Raw genomic sequence first — 21,551 nt, forward strand, 5'->3', positions numbered from 1 at the left:
AAGATGTCTTTTTTCTAAATGGCTTTACCGTTTTCTTAATGTTTCACAGTAAGCTTCATATCTAATTGTCATTCCACTTTCAATAAAGTCTACAAACAAGATTCCTTTAGCATCCTTTACAAAATTAATACAAACAACCAGTAGTCATAACCTTTGTGGCTTTTCTCGATTTTCAGGGCAAAGCAGTAAGCCAACTGCTGTTTTGTCCTCTATTAGGATACTCATGTCACCTGTCACAATTCTGTTCAGTAAGCATGGTAATGAAAAACACAGTCCAGAAGAAAGTGATCTACTGTTTTCCAGTTCTAAGAAAGGAGTTTGGGATCCAAAGTACACAGAACTAGTGGTATCCTATTTATTTAGTTATGATATCATAACTACAGAAAGTTGTACAACAGTTTAGATACCATGAGATGTTAGTTACCAAAATTGTTTTCACTAATTTTCTGTACCAGCACATTGCTAATTACTAGGGGCATGAAAAATTGATATTTTATTATAAATGCAAATACAGAAACAAATTCTGTCTCAAAATACAAAATTACCTAACAGATGCTACTCCATACCAAATTGTATCTAGATGAACTATTTTATCAGAAATAGTTTGAAATAAGTTTACTTTCTGCATATAAATATTGAAACTGTAATATATTTTTGATTACTGGTATTATGCATAATTTGGTGAGGCTGATTTGGAATGATAAAGTGTGTAATAACGCGTTTGCAAAATAAAAGTGCACGAACATGACATTGTATCAGTGCAGTCGATGCTCTGCTACCATGCAAGTTGTGGGCAGTTGAATCGTTTGTAATAAACACTGCGTAACGCAATGTATCACTCAGTCATGGGACTTAGCATCTTATAACAAAGACACGCGTCCACTTGTTTGTTAGCAGAAGCTCAAAAGATGGTACAATGCTGATACTTTTAACATGACAGTTTTAGGTGGTGGGCTTTGTGAACAGTGGTTGCATCAAATATGGCTACAGGTTGGTCCTGAACTACCTAGTTAATAACACACTGCCAATCTCAACAAGCAATGCACAGAAGCCATTCCCAAATACCTTGTTTTGTGCTTTGTTCATTGTTTTCTTTTCATATTTCAAAATGAAGGAAAAGACTGCTCTTGATCCACCACAGATTTCAATTACAGCCCTCACAACACCAGGAGGGATCAGTGATCCCTGTGTCAGTTCTGCTTTCACAAACATGAGTGTAGGCTGCTGCCCCGTGAGAGGAAGGTGGGGCTTGTTTCCCCACACTGGTCCTCTTGCCTCTGGTGCTCAAAATTCTAGTTCGCTTAAGCTCCCATACGTCTGTCAGTACATAGTGTTCACACATTGCACTGTAGTGAATGGAAAACAAAACCAGTCACATATTTCGGCTGCGTCAAAATTCTTCCTCTAATATTCAAACAGAGTTACTTTTGCTCGTACTTCTATGTTAAGTTCCTTGTCCTACCAGTAGCATTGTCAAGTATGGGTCGCACGGCTATGAGTGCCCATGAACGGTCAAAATAAATATTCTGCTGATTTTATAATCATCGAATTGGATGGGAAAAGAAATATAATATCGAGGAACACCTTAAATAAGAGCTGCATTCAGTTCATGGGTGGGTGCTACTGTTTCAACAGAACAATCTTTTTTGAAAACTTAAAACACAGTCAAAAGACGAAAACAATGGCCATTTTTGAAGAAAAAAAACTGTTGAAGTTTTTGCAGAAGCAAACATTCCAGTCAAACAGCTCCCCAATCGGCACTTTTTTTAACTAACAAGTTCAAAGCACTACAGCATTGTCTTCACTCATGTAGTGTGACAACCTTTTAAATCCGTTCATCCAATCATTTAAAAAAATATGCAAATTTCAACAAACGTAGATGCAAATTTCACCAAAATAGATGTTACATTTTCCAGTCTCTACTAGTTACATATAAGCAGCCACCGCCATCATCACCATGCATATTTGCCCTTCCATTCTTAAACAAACATCAGTGATGCACAATACCCTCATTCTCTGGTCCATACCCAGTGCAAATGATGAACATCAACAGCTATTGTATTTAGTCACTAAGACTCAGGCTGGTTTGATGAGGCCTGACATGACTTCATTTCCTGTGACAGCCTCTTCACCACAGGGTAGCACTTACACCCAACGTTGTCAATTATTTTTGTTGGATATATTCCAACCTCTGATTTCCCCTCTGGTTTTTGCCCTTTACAGTTCCATCTAATACCACGGCAGTTATGCCCGGATGTACTAACATGCCTTATCATCATTTACCTCAGTGGTAGTGAACCTTCTCCCTGCTGCCCACTGGTGTGTGTTTATGTTTTCATTGTGGGTGGTAGGCAGCAATAAAAACATTTTCATAAGGTTTTCATAAAATTTGGAGATAAAGTATTTTGTAAGTAATTATTATTATATGCAATAACTTGCTGTATCTCTGCTTTATAAATTTTATAAAGTAAAGTTAGTTCCCTACTTTGTAATTCACCATTATTGTTGAACTGGTGGGCAGTTAGAAAATTTTATTAGTAACAGACACATAAAACTGGGCAGCAAGTAAAAAAGGTTGACTCCTCCTGCTTTATTTTCTACTAGTGAGTGTTTTTCACAATTTCCTTTCCTCGATGGTTCTGTGGAGAACCTCCTCATTTCTTTTCTTACAAGGCCACTTCATTTTCAGCACTCTAAAAATCTGTATTACATAACAAAGTTCATACTTAAGAGGAGTTTCAAGTGCAACACTAAACTAGAATGGCTATCATAGGCGAACAAGAAGCAATATCGCTCTGTCACTATCACCCTCTTAAGTACACTGACTTACAGTGTGAGTCAGTGCAGTGACTGTTCTGTTCACCTTCTATTTCCGATCCAACATGAAAACAGAGGTAACTTCCTGGATAGTCCTCATATCAGCTTCAGACACCACAAAATAAAGTGTTATAGACATGACAGGCAGGAGGTAGAGATCACTTTTAAGCAATCTCTGATATGCAAAAAATAAGTTTACATATCTGTGCTATGAATATAATCTTCAAAGCACCCCGTTTTTCATGTGCGACAGTTTCCATTGAAGAAAGGCATTTTCTAATGTTTATTAGATTCAAAGAGGAGGTTTTGGCAACAGACGATACCCCCTAGTATTTATGAATATATATAACACAATTCGCAAATCACTGTATCCTCAACCTTTGTTAGTCATTGTTCTCAAACATCCAGTACTACACAGCCCTCTATTCTACAAATGCACCCAGCCTTTTTACTTCTCTCCTTTTCCACTAACCCCCACCCCCAACCATCACCTCTCCCCTGGCCTCCATCTAACCTCCCAACTGCACCTAGCTGCCCTACCCTCTATCCACCTCGTCCCTGCAATGCTCGCCAGCAGTACTTCACTGTCCCCCACCACTACCCTGCTATTCCTCCCTCTCCCCGCCCCAGCCTCTTCCACACACACATGCCCAGTTGCCTCTCCCAACAGGCGCTGCTGCTGCTCCCAGTGTCACTTCAGCTGCCAGAGACGGCAGGTGTGTGTGTGTGTGTGTGTGTGAGAGAGAGAGAGAGAGAGAATATATATATATATATATATATATATATATATATATATATATATATATATATATATATATATCTAAAAACAAAGATGATGTGACTTACCAAATGAAAGTGCTGGCAGGTCGACAGACACACAAACGAACACAAACATACACACAAAATTCAAGCTTTCGCAACAAACTGTTGCCTCATCAGGAAAGAGGGAAGGAGAGGGAAAGACGAAAGGATGTGGGTTTTAAGGGAGAGGGTAAGGAGTCATTCCAGTCCCGGGAGCGGAAAGACTTACCTTAGGGGGAAAAAAGGACGGGTACACACTCGCACACACACACACATATCCATCCACACATATACAGACACAAGCGTCTTTCCCTCTCCTTCCCTCTTTCCTGATGAGGCAACAGTTTGTTGCGAAAGCTTGAATTTTGTGTGTATGTTTGTGTTCGTTTGTGTGTCTGTCGACCTGCCAGCACTTTCATTTGGTAAGTCACATCATCTTTGTTTTTAGATATATTTTTCCTTCGTGGAATGTTTCCTTCTATTATAACTATATATATATATATATATAGTTATATTATTTGACAAATGTCTTGTCAGCCGAAAGCTTCGTTTTTGTGACACTATTTTTGTTGTGCCTATCTGCGAGTCAGCATCTCCACTATACGGTGAGCAGCAACTATCTTTCAATAATATTGTATATTCCAAGCGATGTTTTAGCTGTCAGTACTTTAATAAAATTTAATTTAACACTGTCAGCTTCACTATGGAAATTTGCTGCCTTTACAAATAATGAGCTGTAGACAGACTACTCACTTTGTCATGTCATGAGAGCACCAGAACTGGAGAGAAGAGTAATTTGTGACACAACTTGACTACAAGAAGGGATTGGTTGGTAGGACACATTCTGAGGCATCATGGAATCATCAATTTAGTTAGCACTGGAGGGAAGCGTGGCGGGTGGGGAGGGGGAGGGGGGGGGGTTAAAAATCATAGAGGGAGACCAAGAGATGAATGCAGTAAGCAGATTCAGAGGGATGTAGGTTGCAGCAGTTACTCAGAGATGAAGAGGCTTGCACAGGATAGAGTAGCATGGAGACCTGCATCAAACCAGTCTCTGGACCGAAGACCACAACAATAACATGTAACTTGCAACCTTGGTTCTCTTAAAGCTGCCCATTTCAGTATGGGAAGAGGAGGAAATGGCCCTGCAATGAAGGAGAAGTTATACACAAGAAAGAAGAAGTGTGACAACTAATGAGGAATTACACTGATAAACTTGGGATAAGTATTCTCCAGTTTGATCGTTCCCTCCTAACTGCTCAAAGAGAAACTGGCTCATACCAATGTGGATTTCTGTATGTCCATCTTTTCAGAGATGGTTGCGGAACCTTGGCTATTCAGTCAGAATGTCAAATCAAACACCATTCAGCCATCTAATCTTCAAACTGTTATTTTATTGGGCTACCAGTTTGAGCAATATATTATGTCATCTTCTGGCTCATGTGCAGAAAAAATGGTAACAGTACGAAACATATAACAAATGGGGGTGGTGCAGGTCTTATATACAGTGATAATACTCTAAACTGTAGGTACATGCATTATGTTCTATCTTTTGTAGTTACTTGAGTTATGTCTCCTTTCATTTGTTACTTTCTATGTCTCTCTCTCTCTCTCTCTCTTTTTCTTTTTTTTGGACAGAAATCTACAGATATCACTCTTTGTCTGCTGGCACCTATTTTGACGGTGGTAACATTCTCGCCTTCCATGCAAGCGGGCCCGGGTTCCATTCCCGGCCGGGTTGGAGATTTTCTCCGCTCGGGGACTGGGTGTTGTGCTGTCCTCATCATCATTTCATCCTCATCACCAGTGCACAAGTCGCCCAATGCGGTGTCAACTGAAATACGACTTGCACTTGGCGGCCAAACTTCCCCAGCCAATGATGCCATACGCTCATTTCCATTTTCCTACACCTCGGTCAGGGCAAGCTTTCATTTGTATGTTGCTTTTTCATGTGTTTTTAATGTAAGGTTTTAGTGCATGACTACTACAGTGCTTTTGAGCATATATCACTCAATCTGTTGACAACATCCACCTTAAAAGTACCGGGATTTTGTATTATGCCTCTTTGTTATTCTTTCCTTTCTTCATTAGAAGTATAATGAGTACAGTTTTACTGACAATATGTACTTTCATAGTCTTGATTTTTCCGATTCTACTTCCTCATTCTTCAGTAGAAGTATGACGAGTACAGTATGAGTAAGGATGGTAGATGTTTAGGTAACTGCATTCAAATTCTCATTTCATACAATTAGGGATGCAGCAATGTATGCACATGACATACTTGAATTGCCGAATGTTCTGACTATAAATAATTATTTGTGGCGATCTCTCACTGTGTAGTCGTTTTCTGTGGTTTTTCTACTACATGGTATTTGCCTCTATCATATACAAATTATCATTTAGTTACACACTTATTCTTGTGTTCCCACTGATACACTGCCATAGCACTAATTCATTTGAACTATATGTAATATAATTAACATTAATGTATGTGCTACTTCCATTAACCTTTTATATTTGAATTGTATTGACCATACTGCTGTCACGAGTTATTACATAATATTTCCTTCTATCCTTTATGCACCACTGTGATTAGTAATGACATGTCCTCAACTGTTACGGGTTCCTTAAGGTTGTGGTGGTGCCGGGGAGAGGGTTGTTGTTAGATCTAACACTCTTGACTAGATTCCACTATTCTATGCCACAGCTGACCTACCAGTTGTTGACAAAATTGTTTATATGCTGATCTGGTTAGGCACACTGAGACTGCTTATGTTTTACTGATATGCTCATTTTCTTATCTTTTTACACAACTGTTCATGTTGAGTCCCTAGCAGTTTTAGTTTCTGGGTGAGAGTATGCCCTTGCTTCTCAACTTTCAATAGTCAGTGTTTTTCCTTCAAGCATCCTTGTTTGTACATTCCAGGATTGATCTACTTGAAATACACAGGCTTGGTTTCCCAAGTATGGTTGTAGACTAATGTGCAAAAGATTGTAAGTTATAAATTTTTTATCATTTTGTTCATTGATAATTACACTGGGGTTCTATTTTACATTTGTGTTTACCTGCATATTAGAATACATTAACATAGTTTCCTGGTTATGACTCAGTACTGAGTGCAATGGTTTCACGTGTACTGTATATGAGACACCGCTCAACAAGGAATACATAACCGTAGTTTGACTGTTGTACTTCTTGCTAATAATTTCGTACAATAAATATGTAACAACACACGATATTGTTTTACTGGTCTTCAACATGTACAGGAATATCTCTTTACACATATTCCTTACAAAGTCTGTAACATCATTTTTCTAGACTGTTCTACAATCATGAAGATAGATTCTTGAAATAGTACAGATGATGTTAGTTTATTGCACCTTTCTAGATTTTTCACAAGCCCTGTAAGACATAAGTTAATGTTGCCTTGACCTAATTGCTTACTTTCATTCTTCGACATGTAACCATGATGGTTGTTACACCGCATTTGTTGGCATTATAGTGTTAGTGTTGTGATTTCTTCCCTCTTTACATTGTTTTCATGGTACATGATGAGTGTTCTTTTCCATGTGACTTCTACTTTTATTACTTGACATGGGTGTTTATTCAGATTCAGTGTTCTGGTACACTATGCGATCAATAGCATCCGGACACCACCAAAAACGTATGTTTTTCATATTAGGGGCATTGTGCTGCCACCTACTCCATATCAGCGACCTCAGTAGTCATTAGATATTGTGAGAGAGCAGAATGGGGTGCTCCGCAGAACTCACGGACTTCGAATATGGTCAGGTGACTGGGTATCACTTGTGTCATATGTTTGTACGCGAGATTTCCACACTCCTAAACATCCCTAGGTCCACTGTTTCCGATGTGATAGTGAAGTGGATAGGTGAAGGGACACATACAGCACGAAAGCATACAGACTTAACTCTTCTGTTGACTGACAGAGACCACCAATAGTTGAAGAGGGTCGTAATGTATAATAGGCAGACATCTATCCAGACTTGAAACTTGCTGGCAGATTAAAACTGTGTGCCGAAGTGAGACTTGAACTCGGGACCCTTTCATGGGCAAGTGCTCTACCAATTGAGCTACCCAAGCATGACTCACGACCCGCCCTCACAGCTTTAATTTCGCTTGTACCTCACCTCCTTACTATCCACACAATCACACAGGAATTCCTGACAGCATCAGGCTCCACTGCAAGTACTATGACAGTTAGGTGGGAGATGAGAAAACTTGGATTTCATGGTCAAGCGGCTGCTCATAAGCCACACATCACACCAGTAAATGACAAACGACACCTCGCATGGTAAAGGAGCATAAACATTGGACGATCAAACAGCGGAAAAATGTTGTCTGGAGTGACAAACCACAATACACAATGTGGCGATATGATGGCAGGGTGTGGGTATGGTGAATGCCCGGTGAACGTCATCTGCCAGTGTATGCAGTGCTAACAGCAAAATTTGGAAGCTGTGGTGTTATGGTGTGGTCGTGTTTTTCATGGAGGGGGCTTGCACCCCTTGTTGTTTTGTGTGGCACTATCGCAGCATAGGCCTACATTGATGTTTTAAGCACCTTCTTGCTTCCCACTGTTGAAGAACAATTTGGGGATGGCGACTGCATCTTTCGACACGATCGAGCACCTGTTCATAATGCATGGCCTGTGGCGGAGTGGTTACACAACAAAAACATCCCTGTAATGTATGGGCCTGCATAGAGTCCTGGCCTGAATCCTATAAAACACCTGTCGGATGTTTTGGAACGCCAACTTCGTGCCAGGTCTCACCGACATACATCAATACCTCTCCCCAGTGCAGCACTCCGTGAAGAATGGGCTGCCGTTCCCCAAGAAACCTTCCAGCACCTGACTGAACGTATGCCTGCAAGAATGGAAGCTGTCACAAGGTTAAGGGTGGGCCAATACCATACCGAATTCAAGAATTACCGAAGGAGGGCGCCACGAACTTGTAAGTCATTTACAGTCAGGTGTCCGGATACTTTTGATCACGCAGTGTATATTCCGTGACATCCACATTCTCAATTAACCATCTACTCATAAAGCTACCAACTGACATATTATACATTGTATGGTATATCCTGTTCAGGTGGCTTTTCTGTCGAAGGTCATACCATCCTTTGTCTTCGCCATCTTAAGCGCTAGGCTACACGACATATAGAGGTACGGGTCTTTGGTTGTTCTGATTGAAATGAGTGTCTTTCTATATAATGCACATGTATTGCAGTACTTTTCCTTAGACTTACTTCATGGCATAAGGGGACAATTGACAGAAATGGGGGAAAGAAATACAGTAGAAGAAGAATGGGTAGCTCTGAGGGATGAAGTAGTGAAGGCAGCAGAAGGTCAAGTAGGTAAAAAGACGAGGGCTAATAGAAATCCTTGGGTAACAGAAGAAATATTGAATTTAATTGATGAAAGGAGAAAATATAAAAATGCAGTAAATGAAGCAGGCAAAAAGGAATACAAACATCTCAAAAATGAGATCGACAGGAAGTGCAAAATGGCTAAGCAGGGATGGCTAGAGGACAAATGTAAGGATGTAGAGGCTTGTCTCACTAGGGGTAAGACAGATACTGCCTACAGGAAAATTAAAGAGACCTTTGGAGAGAAGAGAACCACTTGTATGTATATCAAGAGCTCAGATGGCAACCCAGTTCTAAGCAAAGGAGGGAAGGCAGAAAGGTGGAAGGAGTATATAGAGGGTTTATACAAGGGCGATGTACTTGAGGACAATATTATGGAAATGGAAGAGGATGTAGATGAAGATGAAATGGGAGATAAGATACTGCGTGAAGAGTTTGACAGAGCACTGAAAGACCTGAGTCGAAACAAGGCCCCGGGAGTAGACAGCATTCCATTAGAACTACTGATGGCCTTGGGAGAGCCAGTCATGACAAAACTCTACCATCTGGTGAGGAAGATGTATGAGACAGGCGAAATACCCATAGACTTCAAGAAGAATATAATAATTCCAATCCCAAAGAAAGCAGGTGTTGACAGATGTGAAAATTACCGAACTATCAGTTTAATAAGTCACAGCTGCAAAATACTAACGCGAATTCTTTACAGACGAATGGAAAAACTGGTAGAAGCGGACCTCGGGGAAGATCAGTTTGGATTCCGTAGAAATATTGGAACACGTGAGGCAATACTAACCTTAAGACTTATCTTAGAAGAAAGATTAAGAAAAGGCAAACCTACGTTTCTAGCATTTGTAGACTTAGAGAAAGCTTTTGACAACGTTAACTGGAATACTCTCTTTCAAATTCTGAAGGTGGCAGGGGTAAAATACAGGGAGCGAAAGGCTATTTACAATTTGTACAGAAACCAGATGGCAGTTATAAGAGTCGAGGGGCATGAAAGGGAAGCAGTGGTTGGGAAAGGAGTGAGACAGGGTTGTAGCCTCTCCCCGATGTTATTCAATCTGTATATTGAGCAAGCAGTAAAGGAAACAAAAGAAAAATTCGGAGTAGGTATTAAAATTCATGGAGAAGATATAAAAACTTTGAGATTCGCCGATGACATTGTAATTCTGTCAGAGACAGCAAAGGACTTGGAAGAGCAGTTGAACGGAATGGACAGTGTCTTGAAAGGAGGATATAAGATGAACATCAACAAAAGCAAAACGAAGATAATGGAATGTAGTCAAATTAAATCGGGTGATGCTGAGGGGATTAGGTTAGGAAATGAGACACTTAAAGTAGTAAAGGAGTTTTGCTATTTAGGGAGTAAAATAACTGATGATGGTCGAAGTAGAGAGGATATAAAATGTAGACTGGCAATGGCAAGGAAAGCGTTTCTGAAGAAGAGAAATTTGTTAACATCGAGTATAGATTTAAGTGTCAGGAAGTCGTTTCTGAAAGTATTTGTATGGAGTGTAGCCATGTATGGAAGTGAAACATGGACGATAACCAGTTTGGACAAGAAGAGAATAGAAGCTTTCGAAATGTGGTGCTACAGAAGAATGCTGAAGATAAGGTGGGTAGATCACGTAACTAATGAGGAAGTATTGAATAGGATTGGGGAGAAGAGAAGTTTGTGGCACAACTTGACTAGAAGAAGGGATCGGTTGGTAGGACATGTTTTGAGGCATCAAGGGATCACAAATTTAGCATTGGAGGGCAGCGTGGAGGGTAAAAATCGTAGGGGGAGACCAAGAGATCAATACACTAAGCAGATTCAGAAGGATGTAGGTTGCAGTAGGTACTGGGAGATGAAGAGGCTTGCACAGGATAGAGCAGCATGGAGAGCTGCATCAAACCAGTCTCAGGACTGAAGATCACAACAACAACAACTTCATAGCTTATGGTTTTGCATATCATCAAGCCACACGTCTGCTTAACAGCAGACTTATCACTTTCATAATAACTTACTGCTTAGTGGGAATTTGTTACAGTATACTACATTACATTCATAGTTTAATGTAAATGGATAGATTAAAAAATCTACTCACCAAGCGGTGGCAGGAGGACGGACACACACACACACACACACACACACACACACACACACACACACAAACAAAAAAACCAAAAAAACAAAAAAAAAAAGGTTTAACTTTTACAAGCTTTCAGAACCAGTGGCTCCTTCTTCTCGCAGAAGAGTTGAAGGCGAATGAAAAAGAAGCCACTGGCTCCGAAAGCTTGTAAAAGTTAAACCTTTTTGTGTCTGTTCTCCTGCTGCCACTTAGCGAACAAATTTTTTGTCTATCAATTTATATTATACTGTCAATAATTAATTATTTTTGCTGTTATAGATTCATAGTTTGGTTTATTAAACATGTTTCATTAAATAAGTTGCATCTTATGAGTCTGTAATTGATAAATGATATTGATGTAACTTTATATTCTCGTTTTATTAGTTGATAGTATATGGAACATGATGCTAGAGGGGTTCACCTCAGAAAGTGGTTTATGTTTTATTAGTATATGATAAAATGGAGTCAAATGTTTCACCTTCATTGTGGATTCATCAGATACGACTATACTTTTTTACACTAGTCGTTTCATACATATTGCATTAGCATTACACTGTGATTACCTATGCATAATATGCAATATTGACCTCCACTTAGTAGGTTCTTTTTACGATTATATGACATATATATTTTGCTCCTAGTTTATGATATACAGTGTGCAACTGTTCACTTATTTTACTCCATAATTTATCTGTAACTTTGATGTAACTTCCTGTACAGTTTGGTATTGTAATGTTATTACACATTACCACTGTATATAAGACTTGCACCACCCACTTTTGCTATCTGTTTCATACTGTTGTATGTACACAGGAGCCCGAAGATGGCGTAATATATCGCTGAAACCGGTAGCCCAATAACAGTTTGAAAATCAGACGGCTGAAAGGTGTTTGATTTGACATTCTCCAATGTGGATTTTTACCAGGGAAATCATCAATATCAGATCACAGCTTTATCTTAAGGCAAATTTTAGAAAAGACAATTGAATTCAGGACTGACATGCATCAATTCCTCATACACTACACATCAGCATATGATAGCCTGGTCAGACTGCCATTGTTCTGTGCTTAGACTGGACTAAGAACTCCTGGAAAATTTTTAAGGCTTGTGAGAATGACAATGATTGAGGTGTAGAGTAGAATAAAAATGGGAGTAATAGAGTCTCATCCACTAGATATAAAGCAAGGAGATATGATGGCGTGTCTCCATTTTTCACATTGCCTTGGAGGTCACGAGGAACACAAACCTGCTGAACAGGGGAATGATCTTTTATAAATCAGTGCAGATACTCACTTATACTGATGACATAGTATAGATACAAGAACTCTGTCTTGAGCAAGTCAGCAGGAATATGGGATTGCATAGCAACTAACAGGAAGCAAAATATATGGCTACCACAAGAACAAACCACCCGCAATAACACTGGGCTAAATATCTGGGACTGACACTCACCCACCTCAAATAAAACCACATACCAAAAAAATTATTTTCCATAATGCCTCGAACTTGGTCATTAACATTGAACAATATTGGAATGCTAAATGTCTTTGAGGGAGAGAGAGGGAGGGGGAGGGAGGGAGTGAGAGGGAGGTGGAGGGGGAGGGGAGAGGGAGAGGGAGAGGGAGAGGGAGAGGGAGAGGGAGAGGGAGAGGGAGAGGGAGAGGGAGAGGGAGAGGGAGAGGGAGAGGGAGAGGGAGAGGGAGAGAAGTAATTCAAAAAATTCTTGATCCAAGCTGTGAAGGAGGGTATAATCATGAACTGTACACTTAAGATACCCACATATCACACAAAGAGTGAAATCATCCAGACTGTGATTGGCGAGGCACTTGGCACTGATGAGTGATACGGAAGAAAGTAAGTAAGAGGATGTTAAGAGGAAAATCCAGAGGTCCATCAACCCCACTGAAGACCAGATAGATAGATAAGTCATGGGAGGCCTGCAAAAATGGGCTGCATGGGATGGAAAGCTAGAGTGTTGGATCATGGTAACTGACAGAACTGTTTTAAGAGGCCAAGGTTCACAATGAAATGTACAGCCAAAGAAGATGACTTGTTAACTTACGGATAATCTGGTGGATTTACTTCTTCACACGTAGCTTCAAAATCTACAATTACATAATACGGGTAAAGTTTATGAGAAGAAGTCACATTGATTGTAGCCAGCTTCCTCTTCTTATAATAATTCTTCAGGCGCTTTTTTAGAACATCTGTTGAACCTTCTGTGCTCAGTCGTAGGCTCCTCATTTTCTGTATTAGTGTCTGCTTGTTCATTCTATTAACCTGGCCATTTAACCTCGACAGCTCATGATACACTGCATCACTATAAGGAGAGCTTCCCAGTGTCTTAGGAATGGGCTCTTTAGCATCATCAGCCTGCAAATAAACAAACTTTCTTGAAATTTAGCAAACTGGTAAGTATTATGCAGTACAAGATTAATAGCAAAATTATTCATAAACCAGTACTTAAGGGGAGCCAGAATGATCCATGTCCTCCATGTTAATTTTAGCAAACAGAAGGAACATATTTTCTAAAACCATTAAACATATTGCTCTGAAATTTGGACTATGTTCAGTGAATATTTCTCTACAAAGTTATAATGCCATGTTAAGAAATATTTATTGGTTTTTGTTTTACAATTTTTTTAAACAAATGCTTATTTTTCCCTAAAATTTTGCACTTTTTCTTCGGTTGAGTACATAGTTCTGCGTAGTCAGCGCGTACACAACTTTCCCACTAGAGTTCGCCCCGCTAAGCACAACAGCGCAGGCGCAGCGCTCATCCGTCTCCACACTATGAGATGGCGATGCCTTAGAGACGGACCAAATTCTACTTCCGCCGATCTGCGTATTAATATGTAACGCAGCCAATGAGATTGCTGCTAACGTAGAGCCTTTTCTCCTCGCAGATCACATTCGCGCAGTGATACCTGAGCGCGCAAGGTATTATAATGAGTGCACAGACCTCCAATTAGTCAGTCTGCATTTGTCTGCACCAGTCTGCATTTGTCTGTACCAGTCTATAGTCAAGTTTCAGTCTGCGCCTAATAAGATTACCATATTTCTGTACATAGCCATGAAGATAAATGAATAGATATGAATAGATACTTTGTCAAGTATCAGAGATATGTGAGAATAAGATTAACATACCAAGACCAAAGGAACTTCAGATTGTCAATTGTAAACAGCATCCAGAATCAAGTTACGTAATGTCTATGCTTTTTATTATTTTAACAAATGTGTGTGAAAATTAATCAAGTTCTGTTTAAAGTTGGTCACCGTCAATCTGCTACTCTAAGCATGCAAGTGGCATTTCTATCGTCTGACCTAACAGCAGAAGATAAACACGCCACGATAAGACCACCAGACATATTGCTGACACTCGCCTACTTTGTTAGAGCGACAAGTCAAATAATCTGATGGTGTGTGTACCGAAGGTCTTACAGTACGCACACCACTTAGAATGGTGAAACTTGATTTGTTTTATTCAGAAAACTCCAAATAATTTTATAATGAAAAAAAAAAGAAAAAAAAAACGTTAATTTTGTCATTTTCATCATTCCGGCTCCCCTTAACAAACAAATAAAAAGTGATTAGTCAGAACTCCTCACAAATTTAATAATGAAGATTGTTATGCACTTGCCTTTTTCATTTCCTGTAGCATTTTCCTGAACTGGAAGAGACTAAAAACTTAATGTGTAGTTTAACCAGTTGATGAAACTTTTCATTTCATGGACGGTGATTGAAAAAGATTGTACCTTACCCTTCTTTGACGCCTTGATTCACTGAAAACCCAATCAGTGTCTCAGCCACAGTGGATAAAGGAAGGCTACTCATAAGAACATGTACCTACATTCTTTCAGTTAGCACCACCATTCAGCCCGAAAGCGGAGGGTTCTAAGAATCTAGGTTCATAGAGCGGAAACAGTCTCAATGATGCAAACTAGCCAAAACAACTGAACCACATATGATACGTCTTCTGAAGAATGGTTGTAATAACAAACAAATATCGCAAGCAATTTCATGAAGTACCAGCAGGTAAAAATAATGTAGACCTAATAGTTTCTGGGCTAGCACAATGAAGGAAGCTATAGTGATTAATAAAGAAGGCAATTTGCAGCTGTTCATAGAACAGAACGCCGCCATAGTGGTTAATGTGTGCATGGCTGACACGGGATCTTATATAGCAATGGGCAGAACACTTGCGGTATCACGGCCGACACCATAGCAGTATAAGGATGAAATCAGTAAAAGCACATGGCACACATTTATCACCTGACAAAATTCCCAAGGAGAGTTTGGAAAAATGCTCATGGACATACAATCACTTGAGATGGCCCGACGCCCTAGAAGATTTTATTCATTTACATTGCCATAAGACCACATATTTGTACAATACTCTGACTTCTCACTGCATTGAAAATCAATCAGAATCATTAAATGAACACCTCAAAACATAATAAATTGTAACCAGCTATTGACTTTTTGGATACAAAAAAACACCGCTCTCAGAAAGAGAGAAATTGGATAACATTTACTTTCACATAAGCCACATGGTTTCAAACATAGAACCTCACTCATGATGATGGGCTAAATTCATACAAGCTTCCAAGAAAAATTTTCATGGCTCAATAGCCAATCACTGCTGTGTGCTATTAATCAAAAACAAATAACAAAATGTCTGAGGCACCCAGCAACGGAATGTACCTTTTGTTAAGTACAGTCCCTTGGTGTTCAGAGGACCATTCAATACCGAACAGTCACTTTGCTTTCCTCTGCCTTCAGATGTCATATGGATTAAGTGGGGTGGAAAATGGGGTCAGCAAACCATTCTCCTGGTCGTTGTCAACTACCTACACCTTGGAGCTGCTAATTCTCAATTGGCATTATGAGGCTGAGTGCACCCTGTTCCCATACTCCACCTTGGAAAAATCCCTGGAAGTAGCAGGAATTGTACTTAGGTTCTCCACAGGATGGTCAGACTCATTAGTTGCTCAGTTACAAAGGCAGACACTGTCATACAAGTAGCAGAATTAATAACAAGAGTAATATGAAATGAAAAGTCTTCAAAAATAATGTGGACGCAGAAAAACTGTTACACAGCTGTTTCCATGTGATGTTGCAAATGGTGCTTCCCAAATTTCCAAACAAGCACATGCACACCTTGCTGGTACACTCAGTCTTGGCTTGGCAGCCATTGGGAAGAGAGCTCCCATTGGACACTACTGTCAACTGCAACATTTGTGTAGTTGTTTACGTTTTGAATGCAAAAGGTGTTGAGAAACAACCAAAATTATGCCTCAATTGATAGAGAGTTGTACATGGATGTCAAAAGTGTTTGCAAGTGGCGTATTGTTTATAGCTGGTTGTATTTATGAGGAACAAAGAAGTGGGAGATCATAAATTTCTGACAAGACAGTCATGAAGTGGCATTCATTCATTCACACACCATTTTCCATCAGTCCTCTAATGATGGGATCTGTAACGGGTCAAGTTATACAGGCAGAAGCAACATTTGCTGGCTACTTCTGTAAAGTATACTAGAAACAAATTATGACAAGTGCTAGTGTACCGAAACTAATAATTAAGGTATTTACTCCCAGATTATATTATTCATGTGTGTTAGAATTTTAAAAAAGAAAGAACCAGTACTACTCCTCTGATACTACTCAGCTGGTACTATAATCTAATATTTCAAACAAAGCATTTTAACTTTGCACGGATCACAATTAGCAGTCTTTATAATGGCAAAATCAGGAACAATGCAATGTAAGTATTAGACAGGAGAATTTACATTCGTGAATCCAAATATTCAGATAAACTGTAGGAGGAGTGGCTAATGAGGTATTCTTTCATTTTGTGTTTAAATACTTGGGGATTTTTAATGGCTGTGAGATTCCAACTGGCAACTTGTTGTAGACAATAAAACCATAAATGAAGACAGACACATTACTCAGAATGACCTCTGCATTTTGGCTCCTCTCTCAGTGAACACCAAAGTCAAGTATTTGTTAAACCTGAAGCAACATATGTGACTGAAACACTATTTAAGTTTGTTGAAGAAAACAATTCCTTTATTCCCACATACATTTAGCAATAACTGAACACTACACACATGAATGAATTGTGTAGACATGAACAGCACGGAATAACTAACAAAAGCTAAGTCAAAGAATAACTATATCACTGCACGTAAATTAACACTTCAAGGAATGTTTATGAAGCACTGTACACTTTTAGGGATCAATTGTCAGAAATAGGTCACTACATGACGCCCCCCTTTAATGCTAACGATACCGCAGATTAAATTTCACACACTGTCCAGCTCTTGTAACTACTTCTTTCTTGAAACCGGGCGGTGCATCACGCATGTCAGTGATTGTGTCAGGGAGTGGTGTAGTAGTCCTCGACGTCAGTCTTGGTGTTGCAGTGACTGGTGTTCGCTGAGCGTTGTGGTGTTCATGGGGTACAGGATCACATCTTCTAGCTTCTCCTGTCTTCTCTGGTTTGTGTTCAGTGGTAGCTGTGGTGTCTGTTGCGCCCATAAATGCAGACTTGATACGGTGTCTGCTTCGTGTTTCCACTTGCAAGGTGGCGTACACTTTCGTGCATCATTGGTACCAGCATAAGTTCTGTAGTAATGGTGATAGACTGCGACTTCATGACCGTTGGCGGCGAAATTTCTTGCTGTGGCGTTAATGTTGAGACACTTGATGTGGGATACATTTCAATTAACCTGTCGGCCGTTTGTGCCAGTGCGTTTAAATCGCCTGCACATGCCGTGAGAATTTTTTGAGTATCTGGCGGCAACCGAGACAACCATATATTTCGTAGCACATCATCAGTTACAGTGTTACTTGCCAGTGTGCGCAAACGTCGTAAGAGTTGTGATGGAGTGCGATCTCCGAGTTCTTCAGTGCGCAGTACCTTCTCTAGCCATTTTGCCTCTGATTGTGACAAACGTGTTATTAGTGCGTTTTTAATGGATGCATAATGATTGGTAACCGGTGGTGCGGCTAGGATATCTTGTACTTCTGCTGCTAGATCTTCTGTAAGTGCTGCAACCACATAGCTGTACTTAGTTTCGTCCGCCGATATTTGTGCGAGGGCGAACTGGCTTTCTAACTGGGCAAACCACAATAGAGGATTATATAACCAGAATGGTGGAGGTTTTATTGTCACCCTGTTAATTGCACTGCTGGCTTCAGGTTGAATTGAGACTGGCGAATCGGTCATTATCGTGCTGAAACGAGCGCGACGCGGCTGGCGCGGAAGTTACAAACGTGAACGTTGCGGAACTTCGTTTAACGCTGAAGCCGACGCGGATGTTACGTACTTCGTCGGGTGTCACCAAATGTGGGTGTTGGAGAAAACAATTCCTTTATTCCCACATACAGTTAGCTATAACTGAACACTACACAAATGAATGAATTGTGTAGACATGAACAGCACGGAATAACTAACAAAAGCTAAGTCAAAGAATAACTATATCACTGCACGTAAATTAACACTTCAAGGAATGTTTATGAAGCACTGTACACTTGTAGCGATCGATTGTCAGAAATAGGTCACTACAAGTTGAACACCAAATCAACAACAGACGAACTCCAGAAAGTAGAGCAAAGAATCATCAGATCAGTAATCAACTTAACAAAGTGTTCTGCCATACATCAAGACTATCAAAAAAATTATTCAACTACTTTTGAAAAAATAAAACCAAGAATAACTGGTTTAAAGAAGTCCAGGATGATTATAAGAGTTACAAATAACAATGCAACAAATTAAAAACAGGGTAAAACAGACAATTCTTTGGAACAGAGATATAAGGCTTAAACAAAAACAAAGTAACATAGCTGATGAAGGAAGGTCAGCCACTTCAGAAAGCTGAAAAAGTTTTGGGAGCAGAAGAAGCTAAAAAGCCAAATCTATACTTCAGAAAATATATGGATAATTGAAGCACTCCAATGTACACATTAACTATACAAAAAAGCTTCCAAAAACCTACACAGAACAGATCGTTCACAACACTGCTCATCATAAGCAACAAACAAGGTGATTTAGGGACCTACTTCAAATTGAGCTTATCCATAATAGATATCACTGAACATTATGACTGTATATTAAATTACATATAACTACAGACAGCTGTGACCAAATAAGTGACTGGTCATAGCTATTTGTAGGTATGTTTCATACTATATTGTTTTGAGTATGTTCACATTGAGACTTGGCTCAATGATCCAAGACAAATCTGTATCTACAATGAGCACCAAGCCACACAGGGCTACAAAACTAAACAAAAATGTCATCATGTTCATTAAAATGGACTTGGTAGAAGCTACCTTGTTTCTCAGGCAACTACCAGAATCATTCAGTTTGGGCAAAGAACATTTGGTGAGACTGTGGCTCAAGTGAAGAGTAAGTTAAACTCCACATTCTTACATATACACCTGGCAGAATACAGACCCCCTTTGACATAGAATCAATACCAGGAAGTTTCTTTAAGAAATGATGTTAACTGCACTACAGCTACAAAGTGTAACACAAATATAAATATAGATTAGGCCTAACATTAACCCATTAAGTACCAGTGTCCTATTTTGAGGACAGAGCACATATTTATTTATAAATACACAATAAATTATTAATTTGGAACTATTACTGTTCTACGTCATTTGTTGATGCTTTTTACAACAAATGTATGCTTACAGGAAATTAAAAGCAATAAATCCTACCATTAATTGATTATTGAATACCAAGGCACACTTTTCGTTATTACAGGTATTTACTTTATCGACAATTTAGTAATATTTGAAATATGTGGCAAAGGCCTTTTTATGATTATTTATAGTCAACAATGTGTCTTTTAAACTACTTGCATTGTTAGCTCAACTGGAGCTATATTCATTGTTTTCCATTGTTATAAAATTTGGTATACTCTAAATAGGACACTGGGACTTGGTGTTATCATTTCAGTTATTTGTATTCTGCACATTCGAATATGAAACTCTACTAATGCTGATGTATTTTCTTTTTAGAACATGGTAATTTTACCAGATTTTGTTGCTGAGGTAAGTAACGACCACTCTTATATAACTGGAAAAAGACACCTCCAGTTTGTACAAAGCTGTCTCAAACTAGTGAGGATGACATTAGCACAAAGAGAGAGAGGAATTGAAGGAACAACTTTCTTCCTAGACTCCGAAGGAGATGTTTGAAGAACTGACGAACGAAAACATATACGAGTTCATTGTGAAAGAAACTGTGAGATATGCAGTAAGTATGAAGAATATGCACGATTTTATCCTCACAGTTGAAGAAGTGAAGGTATTTGTCGGATTTCTTCTTTTTGCTAGCTACCCTAAGCTCCCTGCTGAGAGGTTATACTGCTCTGAAGATTAAGATGTTGGCATACCAATTATAAAGACAGCTATGTCAAGGAATAAATATCAGAAGTTGAAAACATTGCTTCATTTTCAAGATAATGAATTAGCCAATGATAACAAACACGATCGCCGATTCAAAATTAGACCTCTCTTGAAAATGATAAATGAATCTTTTCAAAAATTTGGAATATTTGAGGAAAATTTGTCAAATGCCGAAATGATAGTCAAATACTATGGATGAAGTGGGCTGAAACAGTTTATCCGAGGCCAGCCTATTAGATTTGGCTGTAAGTTGTGGTCTCTTTGTGGAGCAAGTGGCTACTGTTTCAAATTTGATTTATACTGTGGAAATGATCCAGAAGATACTGCAAGGGATGACCTACTACTGGGATCAAGAGTAGTCCTAAAAATGCTGGACTGCATTGAAAAACCTGAAAATCATTGTGTGTACTTTAACAATTTCTTCACTAGTAGAGATCTTCTGATTCATCTGAGAAATTTGGGTTTTTGAGCAACTGGGACTGTCAGAGAGAATCGAGTTGGTGACTGTCCACTACTGAGCAGCAACAAACTGAAAAAGACAGTTCGAGGAAAATATGACTACCAGTTCGACAGGAATAGTGAAGTCTTATTTTTTCGATGGCACGACAACAGATGGGTTAGAATTGGTACAAATGTTGACAAAGTTGAAACCTTGGGAGCAGCTACATGGTACAGTAGACAAGCAAGTAAGAAGACAAGTGCAACAACCTGCCATTTTGAAGTCGTATAACGCGTACATAGAAGATGTTGACCACCATTACTGGTTAGTTGGAAAATAGGAGACAGTAATTAGAGGGAAAAATTGTACTGGGTCCTATTTACATGTATGCTGGAAATGGCCCTCGTAAATGCCTGGCTCTTCTACAGACTAGTACATGGAAAAAATGCACTGGATTTACGGGATTTCAGACGTGCTGTTACAGTTACATACCTGAAATTGGACACTGGAAGACTGAATATTGGACGTCCAATGGAATAGCCATCAAGTCAGTTGAGAGTTAT

The 21,551-nt window shown here is 39.3% G+C and overlaps 1 protein-coding gene across 1 annotated transcript in view; it reads right to left on the bottom strand.

The window, feature by feature from the left end:
- The window catches only part of LOC126188029 (3'-5' exoribonuclease 1-like), an 88,307-nt gene that overhangs the window by 59,537 nt on the left and 7,219 nt on the right, over positions 1–21,551 (bottom strand). Inside the window, exon 2 of the mRNA XM_049929451.1 lies at positions 13,187–13,497. Within this exon, the coding sequence (XP_049785408.1) occupies positions 13,187–13,497 (311 nt within the window). The remainder of the gene's footprint in view (positions 1–13,186; positions 13,498–21,551) is intronic.

This window comes from Schistocerca cancellata, chromosome 5 (assembly GCF_023864275.1).
Source record: "Schistocerca cancellata isolate TAMUIC-IGC-003103 chromosome 5, iqSchCanc2.1, whole genome shotgun sequence".
NCBI lineage: Eukaryota > Metazoa > Arthropoda > Insecta > Orthoptera > Acrididae > Schistocerca > Schistocerca cancellata.